At 57.7% G+C, this 15,411-nt stretch overlaps 2 protein-coding genes across 2 annotated transcripts; both read left to right on the top strand.

Moving 5' to 3' along the window:
- Positions 1-567: 567 nt before the first annotated feature.
- LOC138919811 (ral guanine nucleotide dissociation stimulator-like) lies at positions 568-4,854 on the top strand. Its single transcript, XM_070246295.1, has 6 exons — positions 568-585; positions 1,451-1,561; positions 2,504-2,697; positions 3,333-3,392; positions 4,093-4,301; positions 4,551-4,854. The coding sequence occupies exons 1-6, from the start codon at positions 568-570 to the stop codon at positions 4,712-4,714; spliced, it is 756 nt and encodes a 251-aa protein (XP_070102396.1). The 3' UTR covers positions 4,715-4,854.
- Positions 4,855-7,539: 2,685 nt separating this feature from the next.
- On the top strand, positions 7,540-11,826 carry LOC138919810 (ral guanine nucleotide dissociation stimulator-like). The gene is made up of 6 exons (XM_070246294.1): positions 7,540-7,557; positions 8,423-8,533; positions 9,476-9,669; positions 10,305-10,364; positions 11,065-11,273; positions 11,523-11,826. The coding sequence occupies exons 1-6, from the start codon at positions 7,540-7,542 to the stop codon at positions 11,684-11,686; spliced, it is 756 nt and encodes a 251-aa protein (XP_070102395.1). The 3' UTR covers positions 11,687-11,826.
- The last annotated feature ends 3,585 nt before the right edge of the window (positions 11,827-15,411 follow it).

Raw genomic sequence — 15,411 nt, 5'->3', positions numbered from 1 at the left:
CCACCTCTCTGCTGAGCTCATGCCTATGCAGTCCTGAATTGAATGTCTCACTGGGAAATTGGGAAACTGAGGCCCCTAGAGGGGTAGGGAACGGCCCATGACAGGGTGAGTCCAGTGGGTAAGTGTGTGTTCTGACCTTCTAGGGCAAGACTGGAACCCCACCCGGAGGGTTGGCTTCTGAAACTAGGAACCATGAGATCTTGAGAAGCTCTTGCCAATCCCTCCCTATTGTGGGAGCTGTTTTCTTCTTGGCCTCCACAACCTGAGCACACAAACACACAAACACACACACACACACACACACACACACACGCACACACACCTTGACCTTGGATGCAAAAATGGCCTCTAAGGTGGGATCCTAAGAGAAGTAGACACAGGGCAAGTTGCAAGAGGAAGAAACACGAAGTGGGAGGCATTGCCTGCCAGTGACACACGCCTCCAGTTTGAGAGGTGTTGTCCTCTAAGGTAGGACACATGCCAGAGGACATCTCTAGCAAGTCCACGCTCCAGTCCTCCCCAGTGTGCAGACAGGAGGCCGACAGGCCCTGAGAGACACAAGGGCTTATGCAGGATGCAGAACAGGTAAGAAAGAGGAGTTGTTTCTGCGTCAGTCTCCAAGCTGGGACCTCGGCTGCACCCAGACCCTCTAGGGAGCCTGGGAGACGGGTGTGTTGGTGTTCCTGGGTACGCATTCGACGTCGCATGGAGAAGGGGGGTGAGCAAGGCCATGGCCAGAGGACTGTTTGCATGGGTGGTATCTGAGGGGGGCACTCAGGTAAGGGCACTGCAGGAAATGAGGTCACTTCCTTGACAACAGGCCCCGATAGAACTTGGAACCCCCGCAACTAGGCAGCCACGTGCGCAAAGCCAGCTCACTTGGCTGGAGACGCTTGATAGAGAAACATGTTCTCCTGCTTTCTCCCGCCTGACCAGGGCTCTGGTTCCCGGAAACCCCGGAGGGAGAACCTTTGGACACGTTGTGGACGCTGGCTCAGCTCCCATGCCCCCCACCGCCGGACCTTCGGCAGGAGGTCCTCTCAGGTAACATGAGGAAGCCTAGATCAGCCCGATCTAGGCCAGACCAGCTCCCCGAGCCCTCCCAGGGCAGCCCTCGTCCCGTCCTCCTGAGTGTGGGGGCCAGAGGGACATGTGGGCAGCATCTGCCCTTGGCCGGAGAAGGTTGGTGGGCAGTCGATAAGCTGCTTTTCCCGTCACGTTCCCAAGCCAGGACGGGGCTGTCAGGACTGAAAGGGGACTCCTAAGGGGCCTCCTAATGCCAGGCCCTCAGGCTGCCATGTGTTCCCCTCCTCGCTGGAGGTCTGTGTGGACTGTGGGGCGGGCTATGTGTGTCCAGAGTGGAGAGAGTCACAGAGGTGTGAGAGCCAGCAAAGACAGCCAGTCGGGTCTCTGAGGCTTGCCGCCTGGCTGCCGGGCACTGTCTTTCCAGAGCGTCGCTCAGGAGACGGGCCAGCAGCTGAGCAACGGCGCCCTCGACTCCATCACCCTGCAGGACAGGAAGGTGCCCCACACTGCCAACCGAGGCCAGGGCCGGCTCAGGGTGAGTGCAGGTGCCGGGGAGACCCAACCCCCAGGGCCCCCAAGACAGCGCTGAGGACCCCAGGTCTTCGAAGGCCCCGAGACAGGCCCGGGGCTCCTGCCTGGAGCCCTGCTCCCAAAGGAATCTGAATCCCCATCTCTTCCCCCAACCTTCCCCTGCGGGCCCGGCCCCTGTCTTGGCCAGAGGAGACGTCCCTGTCCACAGGGGTGTAGCAGAGAAGAGACATTTCTAGCACATCAGCTCACGGGCATTCAAGAGCACTTTCGTGTTTGGTAGAGATTTTCCTGTTTGAACTCCCATGCTCATATGTCCACGTGGCCTGACAATCCTTCCCCACCGTCTCCCAGTCGGACGCAGCCTCCTGATGGATAGGCACGCTTTTGCCCAAAAGGACATGGGGCTCACAGTGTTCTTTCTGTTCCTCTGCCTTTGCTGTCCAGGGGAACACGTCCACGTGGCCTCTCGAGGTCAGGGCGTCGGGCCTCAGCAGGCTGCACAACTTTCCAGAAGGGAGACCCGTTAGCCCCGTGATTCAGCCCTTCACTGAACCGGCACCTTCTGTTGCCATTTCCACAGCACCGCCCTGGTCACCCTGCCTGTCCTCCTGTCCTGATCCCTCCCAGCCCACGAAAAGCCTCTGTGCTCTCCTCTCTAGAATGGGCCGTCGGTCAGCCACCCCAGGGATGATGCTCTTCATCCAGGGAGGGGCTGTCACTTCTCTGCCAGCACAAAGACCTAGGAGACCAAGAGCTTGAATCCTTCTCCACCTCACATCCTACTTGGAATCCCGAGAATTCTTCCCTGCCCTGGGCAATGATGCCCACTTCTGGCCACAAGTCACCGAGGGCTTGGGCATTCGGTCTGACCTCCAGGCCCCGACACTTCTGGGGCCCAGGAGTGGTGCGGCCTCTGATGGCAAGTGCCCCCTCTGTCCGACCCCAGGCTGAAAATCCATCCCGAGCTAAGAGCCAAGCGTGCCGCCTGGTGTGGACCGTGCAGGCTGCAACGCGGCAGAATCGAGTGGAGCACCTGGTGCCCGCCTTCCTGGATGGCGACACCGCCTACGTCCGCAGCTTCCTGTGCACGTACAGAGGTTTTGCCACCACACAACAGGTGCTGGAGCTTCTGTTTCAAAGGTGAGTGCCGTGCCCCTCCGCAGCACCGTGGGCATTCAGCCACCTACTAGCTGTGAGGCTTCCGAGCCTCTCGGAGCCTCGGTTTGCTCTCTGCAAGGCGGGGTGAACAGAGGATCAGCCTCCAGGGGATATTGTAGGGACTCAAGGAGGTGCTGCACGCAAAGGCTTTTCGAGAAGCCTAGCCCTCTGGGAGGGTTGACTGGAGCGGGGGCTGTGGTTGTGCTCATTGAGGATACTCCTCTTCCCTATGGCGAAGCCTCTGCCTCATCCCTCACCGGCCCCGGGAATTGGACTGAGTTGTCGTCTTCCGATTGGAAAAGGAGACGGGAGAGCCCTTCTAGGTCCCTGACCTGGGTGAAGCCAGAGCAGCCATCCCTGGGCTGAGCCGAGGCCCCCGACCCGCCCAAGCAGGAGTGAGGGGCCGGTTGGAGCTCCCTCCTTCATCACACACAGAGAGAGGTCCCCACTAGGTGCAGAACGTTTTCTAGGCACCGACCATAATCCCGTGCACAGAGCGGGCGGCAGCCGTGCCCTCCAGGGCTCCATTCTCGTCGGGAGTCAGACAGCGCCGCTAGGCTTCTCAGGCAGGCCTGATCCACAGTCCAGTCCGTGTGACGTCCTCCTGTGTCTTCTAGATACGGTTGCGTCCTTCCTCACTGCGATGAGGACGGCGGACCCCTGGACCAACTGAAAAAGTGAGTGGGCTTTGGAATCCCTAGGAGGGCGCCCAGCGTCCACACTTGGAGGGGAGTTCCCTGCAGCGTCCCGCTCACTCATCTGCTAGAACCTCAACAGCGGGTGCTCAGCTCCTGCTCAGGGGGCTCGGGGAGTGCTCCGGGGCCACATAAGCCCCTCCCTGGTAGAGATTCGGGGCGGGGGAGCATGACCCTCATGGGACACTTGGTGAACTGGGCAGCACGTAGGCCCAGGAGGGAAAGCTGGAGGCAAGAGGAGGGCCCTGGGAAGCCTGGGCGGGAGACAATGTCCGCTGTTCCCTCCCTGGTCAAATATTCTGGGAGCAGCTCCTGTGTGCCAGGGAGGGCAATGAAAAGAGGGGACCGCACCGTTCCCTGCCCTCACGGAGCTGACGTTCCAGTGGGCAGTGGGCAGAGAGATGCTCCAAGCAGTGTGTCAGGCTTCCCTGAGGACTAGGAGTGGTGACGCCACCATCGCACAGGGCTCTCCCTTCCAAAGGCCTTTTCCTAGCCCCTCCATGGTGACCTGGCCCACCTCTGCCAAGACTGCCAGATTGGAGGTGGACGCCAAGTAGGACTGGCCCCTGGACAGCCAGGAGCGGGAGGCCCAGGAGCCCAGGCCCGCACAGAGATGCGCGGGAGGCCAGTGTGCAAGGAAACGACCCTTCTCTGACTCTGCTGCCCACCTGTCCGTCCTCAGGGCCATCTCCTTCATTCTGGGCACCTGGCTCCAACGGTACCCTGAGGATTTTATCCAGCCCCCAGATGTTCCCAGCCTGGAAATGCTCTTGGCCTACGTTGGCCTTAATATGCCCGGCTCGGAGCTGGAGCACCGTGCCCGCGTTCTTCTTTCCCAGCTGGAGCACCCTGAGCACACTGATGCCGAGACTGAGGCTGAGGAGGACTCAGGTGTGTGATGTGGGCATGTGCACAGGGGATGGCGCTGCGCCCCCCAGAGCAGAGTCTCCAGAGGCTGGGGTTCGGCTGGGAGCAAGGGGCGGGCTCAGATCACTCTTCCCGCGGACTCCACTCTGGGAAGCCTTTCGGGGGCTTGCTTCTTGGACTGAGACTCCTTCAGTGGCGGCAGAGGCTTCCTTCCTTTGGAGTGACTTGGGCAGGCGCTCATGTGGGTGGCATTTTCTCTTCTTCCCTCTCCAGCTGCAGCTCCACCGAAAGATCCAGAAGACCCTGCAGATCGAACACCATCTCTCCCTCTCGCGCCCACCCCAGCTCAGAGCCGCACAGGCATCTTCCGAGCCACAGCCGGCTCAAGACCTTCAACAAGCACTTGCAGCATCCCAGCCACTACCCTCAGCTCCTGAGCTGCAGCCCCGGAGAATCCTTGCCTTCCCCTATCCATTGCGTGGGTCTTAAAGTTTTGTTTTTCGCTTTTCTTTACTTGACCTTTCCCTATATTTTATCTCGTCAGTTCAATAAAGTTTAATTCTTGGATGTTTTTAAATTGTTCGCTGAAGTGGCATGAAGTACACTCACAAGATCACACCAACGTCATCCTCATCTAGTTCCCGCCCATTTTTATCCAAGAGAAACCCTGTCCCTGGGAAGCAGTCAGTCTCCCTTCTTCCCACCGCAAGTCCCTGGTAGCCACTGCGTTTCCTTCTCTCGGACTCCGCGCGTTTCCCTCCTCCGGAGTTTGCCTGGAAGTGCCAGCCTTCCAGAGGTGGCCTTCTGTGCCTGGCTGGGTCTGGTGTGAGGTGGGTGACTCCAGATGTTTTAATTTGAAATAACAGTTTTCATTAAGAAGAAAAATCCCCCGGAGATCAAAGATTCTGTCTCAAAGAGGATGCCCCGCTATTCCCTCTTTTCACTTTCTGGGGATGGGGACCCACTGGAGGTGTGACACCGGAGCTGGAAACAACGAGGGAAATTTCGGGGCCCGGGAGACCCCTTTCAAATCTTTCCCTTTCCTGGATGGGCCATGGTAATGTTTTCAAATTGTGCAAATTGTAAAAATATTCTCACCGCATATGAAACGTTGGCGTTTATAAGAAGCGTATTGTGGACTAAAATATATTACCAAAAGTTTTAACGTTTTAGATAGACAATTAATGTTAATTTGGTCAAAGAATGATTTAAAGATGAGTAATAAGAAACGATGCCCTTTTTCTACCAAGAAACAAGTGGCCATAACAAGGGGTGACCAGCTTTTCAGTGCTCTTCATTGAGCTCTGGTGCCGGGGGGGGGGGGAGTGTGAGTGTGTGTGTGTGTGTGTGTGTGTGTGTGTGTGTGAGGGCGGTGTGGGTGTGTGGGTGTGTGAGGGTTTGTTGCGGGAAGGAGCCTGGGGCTGTTCCTTCGTGGTACCTGATGCCCCACAGTGGGCTATGAGTAGTCACACCTATCCCCTTGCGCGTTCTCAGCGGCCACACGGCACACCCACCGAGGCAACCCAGGGGTGAACAATTGGACCCTTCTTCACTCTCATAATTGTCCCGTAGTGTCCGTCTGGGTCCACGCATCTCGATTTCTCTTTAGAAGTGATGCCCTGATGCAGAGTTTCTTGGAGGCAATTTAGACACTCTCTTTAGGTGTCAGCTGCCTTTTCGAATATCTACGCTTTGTTGATGCAGTTGGAGCCTTGTTTGGGAAAGGAGAGAGTCCCGAGACACTGGACGTGATGTCCGAAGGGGGGAGGTAGACAGGACGGAAGGGAGGCCCTCGGAGGACCAGGCAGCGACCCATGGAGGAGAGAAGGGCCCACCCAGTCCCCCTCAGCCAAACGCTACTAACAGTACAAACGTCCTCCACCATGGTCAAGTGGAATTTATCGCTGGGATGGGAGGATGGTTCGGTCAGTAAATGACAGGCACCACATTCATAGGAGGAAAAGGTCAAAGTCACATGCTCTTCTCCATTGAAGCAGAATCAGCATTTCCCAGAGTACGCATGTTTTGATCATAAACACTCAACAAATTGAGCCTAGAAAGAACGTACCTCCACAGACTAAGAGCCACCTGTGACCAGCCCACAGCCACCATCATGCACAATGCTGAAAGGATACCAGCTCTCCCTCCAAGATCAGGAACAAGACGAGGGTGCCCCCTCTTCCCAGTCCCATGACACAGGGAGAGGCCATCTGGTCAGAGGAAACACGAAATTGGCCACTGACCACATCCAAGTCTCAGGAGTGAACTGGCATCGCTTTGCCGTCCTCGGTGGAATCGCTCAACTGAGTCCCCACTCAAGAGGAGGGGTTATACCAGGAGGTCTAGACCAGGAAGTCCTGATCCCGGGTGGCCAGTGAGGGGAGAAGGAGAAGACCCCAGAACTTCAATGCCTTGCCCAGAATCCCAGATGACGAAGAAGGTGGAGCCAGGGAGGAAGCCAGCTCTGCGTCCTCAAGGCTGGGGCTCTGGCTGCACACAGGCATTCCCCGGGGGCTCTGGAGAAGGCTGTGTTGGTGGAAGTGCATACAGATCTGGAGATGGTGTGGGGGTGAGGGGGAGCATTCGGCAGTGTAGATGGGCATTTGCTCAGTTCTTGTTTGAGGAGGAGCCCGGGTCAGGGGCACCCTTGACTGTAGCTCTGCCCACCTCACACCCACGGTGGAGGGAGTGGTGGCCACCTCTCTGCTGAGCTCATGCCTATGCAGTCCTGAATTGAATGTCTCACTGGGAAATTGGGAAACTGAGGCCCCTAGAGGGGTAGGGAACGGCCCATGACAGGGTGAGTCCAGTGGGTAAGTGTGTGTTCTGACCTTCTAGGGCAAGACTGGAACCCCACCCGGAGGGTTGGCTTCTGAAACTAGGAACCATGAGATCTTGAGAAGCTCTTGCCAATCCCTCCCTATTGTGGGAGCTGTTTTCTTCTTGGCCTCCACAACCTGAGCACACAAACACACAAACACACACACACACACACACACACACACACGCACACACACCTTGACTTTGGATGCAAAAATGGCCTCTAAGGTGGGATCCTAAGAGAAGTAGACACAGGGCAAGTTGCAAGAGGAAGAAACACGAAGTGGGAGGCATTGCCTGCCAGTGACACACGCCTCCAGTTTGAGAGGTGTTGTCCTCTAAGGTAGGACACATGCCAGAGGACATCTCTAGCAAGTCCACGCTCCAGTCCTCCCCAGTGTGCAGACAGGAGGCCGACAGGCCCTGAGAGACACAAGGGCTTATGCAGGATGCAGAACAGGTAAGAAAGAGGAGTTGTTTCTGCGTCAGTCTCCAAGCTGGGACCTCGGCTGCACCCAGACCCTCTAGGGAGCCTGGGAGACGGGTGTGTTGGTGTTCCTGGGTACGCATTTGACGTCGCATGGAGAAGGGGGGTGAGCAAGGCCATGGCCAGAGGACTGTTTGCATGGGTGGTATCTGAGGGGGGCACTCAGGTAAGGGCACTGCAGGAAATGAGGTCACTTCCTTGACAACAGGCCCCGACAGAACTTGGAACCCCCGCAACTAGGCAGCCACGTGCGCAAAGCCAGCTCACTTGGCTGGAGACGCTTGATAGAGAAACATGTTCTCCTGCTTTCTCCCGCCTGACCAGGGCTCTGGTTCCCGGAAACCCCGGAGGGAGAACCTTTGGACACGTTGTGGACGCTGGCTCAGCTCCCATGCCCCCCACCGCCGGACCTTCGGCAGGAGGTCCTCTCAGGTAACATGAGGAAGCCTAGATCAGCCCGATCTAGGCCAGACCAGCTCCCCGAGCCCTCCCAGGGCAGCCCTCGTCCCGTCCTCGTGAGTGTGGGGGCCAGAGGGACATGTGGGCAGCATCTGCCCTTGGCCGGAGAAGGTTGGTGGGCAGTCGATAAGCTGCTTTTCCCGTCACGTTCCCAAGCCAGGACGGGGCTGTCAGGACTGAAAGGGGACTCCTAAGGGGCCTCCTAATGCCAGGCCCTCAGGCTGCCATGTGTTCCCCTCCTCGCTGGAGGTCTGTGTGGACTGTGGGGCGGGCTATGTGTGTCCAGAGTGGAGAGAGTCACAGAGGTGTGAGAGCCAGCAAAGACAGCCAGTCGGGTCTCTGAGGCTTGCCGCCTGGCTGCCGGGCACTGTCTTTCCAGAGCGTCGCTCAGGAGACGGGCCAGCAGCTGAGCAACGGCGCCCTCGACTCCATCACCCTGCAGGACAGGAAGGTGCCCCACACTGCCAACCGAGGCCAGGGCCGGCTCAGGGTGAGTGCAGGTGCCGGGGAGACCCAACCCCCAGGGCCCCCAAGACAGCGCTGAGGACCCCAGGTCTTCGAAGGCCCCGAGACAGGCCCGGGGCTCCTGCCTGGAGCCCTGCTCCCAAAGGAATCTGAATCCCCATCTCTTCCCCCAACCTTCCCCTGCGGGCCCGGCCCCTGTCTTGGCCAGAGGAGACGTCCCTGTCCACAGGGGTGTAGCAGAGAAGAGACATTTCTAGCACATCAGCTCACGGGCATTCAAGAGCACTTTCGTGTTTGGTAGAGATTTTCCTGTTTGAACTCCCATGCTCATATGTCCACGTGGCCTGACAATCCTTCCCCACCGTCTCCCAGTCGGACGCAGCCTCCTGATGGATAGGCACGCTTTTGCCCAAAAGGACATGGGGCTCACAGTGTTCTTTCTGTTCCTCTGCCTTTGCTGTCCAGGGGAACACGTCCACGTGGCCTCTCGAGGTCAGGGCGTCGGGCCTCAGCAGGCTGCACAACTTTCCAGAAGGGAGACCCGTTAGCCCCGTGATTCAGCCCTTCACTGAACCGGCACCTTCTGTTGCCATTTCCACAGCACCGCCCTGGTCACCCTGCCTGTCCTCCTGTCCTGATCCCTCCCAGCCCACGAAAAGCCTCTGTGCTCTCCTCTCTAGAATGGGCCGTCGGTCAGCCACCCCAGGGATGATGCTCTTCATCCAGGGAGGGGCTGTCACTTCTCTGCCAGCACAAAGACCTAGGAGACCAAGAGCTTGAATCCTTCTCCACCTCACATCCTACTTGGAATCCCGAGAATTCTTCCCTGCCCTGGGCAATGATGCCCACTTCTGGCCACAAGTCACCGAGGGCTTGGGCATTCGGTCTGACCTCCAGGCCCCGACACTTCTGGGGCCCAGGAGTGGTGCGGCCTCTGATGGCAAGTGCCCCCTCTGTCCGACCCCAGGCTGAAAATCCATCCCGAGCTAAGAGCCAAGCGTGCCGCCTGGTGTGGACCGTGCAGGCTGCAACGCGGCAGAATCGAGTGGAGCACCTGGTGCCCGCCTTCCTGGATGGCGACACCGCCTACGTCCGCAGCTTCCTGTGCACGTACAGAGGTTTTGCCACCACACAACAGGTGCTGGAGCTTCTGTTTCAAAGGTGAGTGCCGTGCCCCTCCGCAGCACCGTGGGCATTCAGCCACCTACTAGCTGTGAGGCTTCCGAGCCTCTCGGAGCCTCGGTTTGCTCTCTGCAAGGCGGGGTGAACAGAGGATCAGCCTCCAGGGGATATTGTAGGGACTCAAGGAGGTGCTGCACGCAAAGGCTTTTCGAGAAGCCTAGCCCTCTGGGAGGGTCGACTGGAGCGGGGGCTGTGGTTGTGCTCATTGAGGATACTCCTCTTCCCTATGGCGAAGCCTCTGCCTCATCCCTCACCGGCCCCGGGAATTGGACTGAGTTGTCGTCTTCCGATTGGAAAAGGAGACGGGAGAGCCCTTCTAGGTCCCTGACCTGGGTGAAGCCAGAGCAGCCATCCCTGGGCTGAGCCGAGGCCCCCGACCCGCCCAAGCAGGAGTGAGGGGCCGGTTGGAGCTCCCTCCTTCATCACACACAGAGAGAGGTCCCCACTAGGTGCAGAACGTTTTCTAGGCACCGACCATAATCCCGTGCACAGAGCGGGCGGCAGCCGTGCCCTCCAGGGCTCCATTCTCGTCGGGAGTCAGACAGCGCCGCTAGGCTTCTCAGGCAGGCCTGATCCACAGTCCAGTCCGTGTGACGTCCTCCTGTGTCTTCTAGATACGGTTGCGTCCTTCCTCACTGCGATGAGGACGGCGGACCCCTGGACCAACTGAAAAAGTGAGTGGGCTTTGGAATCCCTAGGAGGGCGCCCAGCGTCCACACTTGGAGGGGAGTTCCCTGCAGCGTCCCGCTCACTCATCTGCTAGAACCTCAACAGCGGGTGCTCAGCTCCTGCTCAGGGGGCTCGGGGAGTGCTCCGGGGCCACATAAGCCCCTCCCTGGTAGAGATTCGGGGCGGGGGAGCATGACCCTCATGGGACACTTGGTGAACTGGGCAGCACGTAGGCCCAGGAGGGAAAGCTGGAGGCAAGAGGAGGGCCCTGGGAAGCCTGGGCGGGAGACAATGTCCGCTGTTCCCTCCCTGGTCAAATATTCTGGGAGCAGCTCCTGTGTGCCAGGGAGGGCAATGAAAAGAGGGGACCGCACCGTTCCCTGCCCTCACGGAGCTGACGTTCCAGTGGGCAGTGGGCAGAGAGATGCTCCAAGCAGTGTGTCAGGCTTCCCTGAGGACTAGGAGTGGTGACGCCACCATCGCACAGGGCTCTCCCTTCCAAAGGCCTTTTCCTAGCCCCTCCATGGTGACCTGGCCCACCTCTGCCAAGACTGCCAGATTGGAGGTGGACGCCAAGTAGGACTGGCCCCTGGACAGCCAGGAGCGGGAGGCCCAGGAGCCCAGGCCCGCACAGAGATGCGCGGGAGGCCAGTGTGCAAGGAAACGACCCTTCTCTGACTCTGCTGCCCACCTGTCCGTCCTCAGGGCCATCTCCTTCATTCTGGGCACCTGGCTCCAACGGTACCCTGAGGATTTTATCCAGCCCCCAGATGTTCCCAGCCTGGAAATGCTCTTGGCCTACGTTGGCCTTAATATGCCCGGCTCGGAGCTGGAGCACCGTGCCCGCGTTCTTCTTTCCCAGCTGGAGCACCCTGAGCACACTGATGCCGAGACTGAGGCTGAGGAGGACTCAGGTGTGTGATGTGGGCATGTGCACAGGGGATGGCGCTGCGCCCCCCAGAGCAGAGTCTCCAGAGGCTGGGGTTCGGCTGGGAGCAAGGGGCGGGCTCAGATCACTCTTCCCGCGGACTCCACTCTGGGAAGCCTTTCGGGGGCTTGCTTCTTGGACTGAGACTCCTTCAGTGGCGGCGGAGGCTTCCTTCCTTTGGAGTGACTTGGGCAGGCGCTCATGTGGGTGGCATTTTCTCTTCTTCCCTCTCCAGCTGCAGCTCCACCGAAAGATCCAGAAGACCCTGCAGATCGAACACCATCTCTCCCTCTCGCGCCCACCCCAGCTCAGAGCCGCACAGGCATCTTCCGAGCCACAGCCGGCTCAAGACCTTCAACAAGCACTTGCAGCATCCCAGCCACTACCCTCAGCTCCTGAGCTGCAGCCCCGGAGAATCCTTGCCTTCCCCTATCCATTGCGTGGGTCTTAAAGTTTTGTTTTTCGCTTTTCTTTACTTGACCTTTCCCTATATTTTATCTCGTCAGTTCAATAAAGTTTAATTCTTGGATGTTTTTAAATTGTTCGCTGAAGTGGCATGAAGTACACTCACAAGATCACACCAACGTCATCCTCATCTAGTTCCCGCCCATTTTTATCCAAGAGAAACCCTGTCCCTGGGAAGCAGTCAGTCTCCCTTCTTCCCACCGCAAGTCCCTGGTAGCCACTGCGTTTCCTTCTCTCGGACTCCGCGCGTTTCCCTCCTCCGGAGTTTGCCTGGAAGTGCCAGCCTTCCAGAGGTGGCCTTCTGTGCCTGGCTGGGTCTGGTGTGAGGTGGGTGACTCCAGATGTTTTAATTTGAAATAACAGTTTTCATTAAGAAGAAAAATCCCCCGGAGATCAAAGATTCTGTCTCAAAGAGGATGCCCCGCTATTCCCTCTTTTCACTTTCTGGGGATGGGGACCCACTGGAGGTGTGACACCGGAGCTGGAAACAACGAGGGAAATTTCGGGGCCCGGGAGACCCCTTTCAAATCTTTCCCTTTCCTGGATGGGCCATGGTAACGTTTTCAAAATGTGCAAATTGTAAAAATATTCTCACCGCATATGAAACGTTGGCGTTTATAAGAAGCGTATTGTGGACTAAAATATATTACCAAAAGTTTTAACGTTTTAGATAGACAATTAATGTTAATTTGGTCAAAGAATGATTTAAAGATGAGTAATAAGAAACGATGCCCTTTTTCTACCAAGAAACGAGTGGCCATAACAAGGGGTGACCAGCTTTTCAGTGCTCTTCATTGAGCTCTGGTGCCGGGGGGGGGGAGTGTGAGTGTGTGTGTGTGTGTGTGTGTGTGTGAGGGCGGTGTGGGTGTGTGGGTGTGTGAGGGTTTGTTGCGGGAAGGAGCCTGGGGCTGTTCCTTCGTGGTACCTGATGCCCCACAGTGGGCTATGAGTAGTCACACCTATCCCCTTGCGCGTTCTCAGCGGCCACACGGCACACCCACCGAGGCAACCCAGGGGTGAACAATTGGACCCTTCTTCACTCTCATAATTGTCCTGTAGTGTCCGTCTGGGTCCACGCATCTCGATTTCTCTTTAGAAGTGATGCCCTGATGCAGAGTTTCTTGGAGGCAATTTAGACACTCTCTTTAGGTGTCAGCTGCCTTTTCGAATATCTACGCTTTGTTGATGCAGTTGGAGCCTTGTTTGGGAAAGGAGAGAGTCCCGAGACACTGGACGTGATGTCCGAAGGGGGGAGGTAGACAGGACGGAAGGGAGGCCCTCGGAGGACCAGGCAGCGACCCATGGAGGAGAGAAGGGCCCACCCAGTCCCCCTCAGCCAAACGCTACTAACAGTACAAACGTCCTCCACCATGGTCAAGTGGAATTTATCGCTGGGATGGGAGGATGGTTCGGTCAGTAAATGACAGGCACCACATTCATAGGAGGAAAAGGTCAAAGTCACATGCTCTTCTCCATTGAAGCAGAATCAGCATTTCCCAGAGTACGCATGTTTTGATCATAAACACTCAACAAATTGAGCCTAGAAAGAACGTACCTCCACAGACTAAGAGCCACCTGTGACCAGCCCACAGCCACCATCATGCACAATGCTGAAAGGATACCAGCTCTCCCTCCAAGATCAGGAACAAGACGAGGGTGCCCCCTCTTCCCAGTCCCATGACACAGGGAGAGGCCATCTGGTCAGAGGAAACACGAAATTGGCCACTGACCACATCCAAGTCTCAGGAGTGAACTGGCATCGCTTTGCCGTCCTCGGTGGAATCGCTCAACTGAGTCCCCACTCAAGAGGAGGGGTTATACCAGGAGGTCTAGACCAGGAAGTCCTGATCCCGGGTGGCCAGTGAGGGGAGAAGGAGAAGACCCCAGAACTTCAATGCCTTGCCCAGAATCCCAGATGACGAAGAAGGTGGAGCCAGGGAGGAAGCCAGCTCTGCGTCCTCAAGGCTGGGGCTCTGGCTGCACACAGGCATTCCCCGGGGGCTCTGGAGAAGGCTGTGTTGGTGGAAGTGCATACAGATCTGGAGATGGTGTGGGGGTGAGGGGGAGCATTCGGCAGTGTAGATGGGCATTTGCTCAGTTCTTGTTTGAGGAGGAGCCCGGGTCAGGGGCACCCTTGACTAGCTCTGCCCACCTCACACCCACGGTGGAGGGAGTGGTGGCCACCTCTCTGCTGAGCTCATGCCTATGCAGTCCTGAATTGAATGTCTCACTGGGAAATTGGGAAACTGAGGCCCCTAGAGGGGTAGGGAACGGCCCATGACAGGGTGAGTCCAGTGGGTAAGTGTGTGTTCTGACCTTCTAGGGCAAGACTGGAACCCCACCCGGAGGGTTGGCTTCTGAAACTAGGAACCATGAGATCTTGAGAAGCTCTTGCCAATCCCTCCCTATTGTGGGAGCTGTTTTCTTCTTGGCCTCCACAACCTGAGCACACAAACACACAAACACACACACACACACACACACACACACACGCACACACACCTTGACCTTGGATGCAAAAATGGCCTCTAAGGTGGGATCCTAAGAGAAGTAGACACAGGGCAAGTTGCAAGAGGAAGAAACACGAAGTGGGAGGCATTGCCTGCCAGTGACACACGCCTCCAGTTTGAGAGGTGTTGTCCTCTAAGGTAGGACACATGCCAGAGGACATCTCTAGCAAGTCCACGCTCCAGTCCTCCCCAGTGTGCAGACAGGAGGCCGACAGGCCCTGAGAGACACAAGGGCTTATGCAGGATGCAGAACAGGTAAGAAAGAGGAGTTGTTTCTGCGTCAGTCTCCAAGCTGGGACCTCGGCTGCACCCAGACCCTCTAGGGAGCCTGGGAGACGGGTGTGTTGGTGTTCCTGGGTACGCATTCGACGTCGCATGGAGAAGGGGGGTGAGCAAGGCCATGGCCAGAGGACTGTTTGCATGGGTGGTATCTGAGGGGGGCACTCAGGTAAGGGCACTGCAGGAAATGAGGTCACTTCCTTGACAACAGGCCCCGACAGAACTTGGAACCCCCGCAACTAGGCAGCCACGTGCGCAAAGCCAGCTCACTTGGCTGGAGACGCTTGATAGAGAAACATGTTCTCCTGCTTTCTCCCGCCTGACCAGGGCTCTGGTTCCCGGAAACCCCGGAGGGAGAACCTTTGGACACGTTGTGGACGCTGGCTCAGCTCCCATGCCCCCCACCGCCGGACCTTCGGCAGGAGGTCCTCTCAGGTAACATGAGGAAGCCTAGATCAGCCCGATCTAGGCCAGACCAGCTCCCCGAGCCCTCCCAGGGCAGCCCTCGTCCCGTCCTCGTGAGTGTGGGGGCCAGAGGGACATGTGGGCAGCATCTGCCCTTGGCCGGAGAAGGTTGGTGGGCAGTCGATAAGCTGCTTTTCCCGTCACGTTCCCAAGCCAGGACGGGGCTGTCAGGACTGAAAGGGGACTCCTAAGGGGCCTCCTAATGCCAGGCCCTCAGGCTGCCATGTGTTGCCCTCCTCGCTGGAGGTCTGTGTGGACTGTGGGGCGGGCTATGTGTGTCCAGAGTGGAGAGAGTCACAGAGGTGTGAGAGCCAGCAAAGACAGCCAGTCGGGTCTCTGAGGCTTGCCGCCTGGCTGCCGGGCACTGTCTTTCCAGAGCGTCGCTCAGGAGACGGGCCAGCAGCT

The sequence above is a fragment of the Equus caballus genome, chromosome 21 (genome assembly GCF_041296265.1).
Source record: "Equus caballus isolate H_3958 breed thoroughbred chromosome 21, TB-T2T, whole genome shotgun sequence".
Lineage (NCBI taxonomy): Eukaryota > Metazoa > Chordata > Mammalia > Perissodactyla > Equidae > Equus > Equus caballus.
The sequence above is the reverse complement of the archived record's forward strand: the minus strand, read 5'-3'. Positions and strand labels throughout refer to the sequence as shown.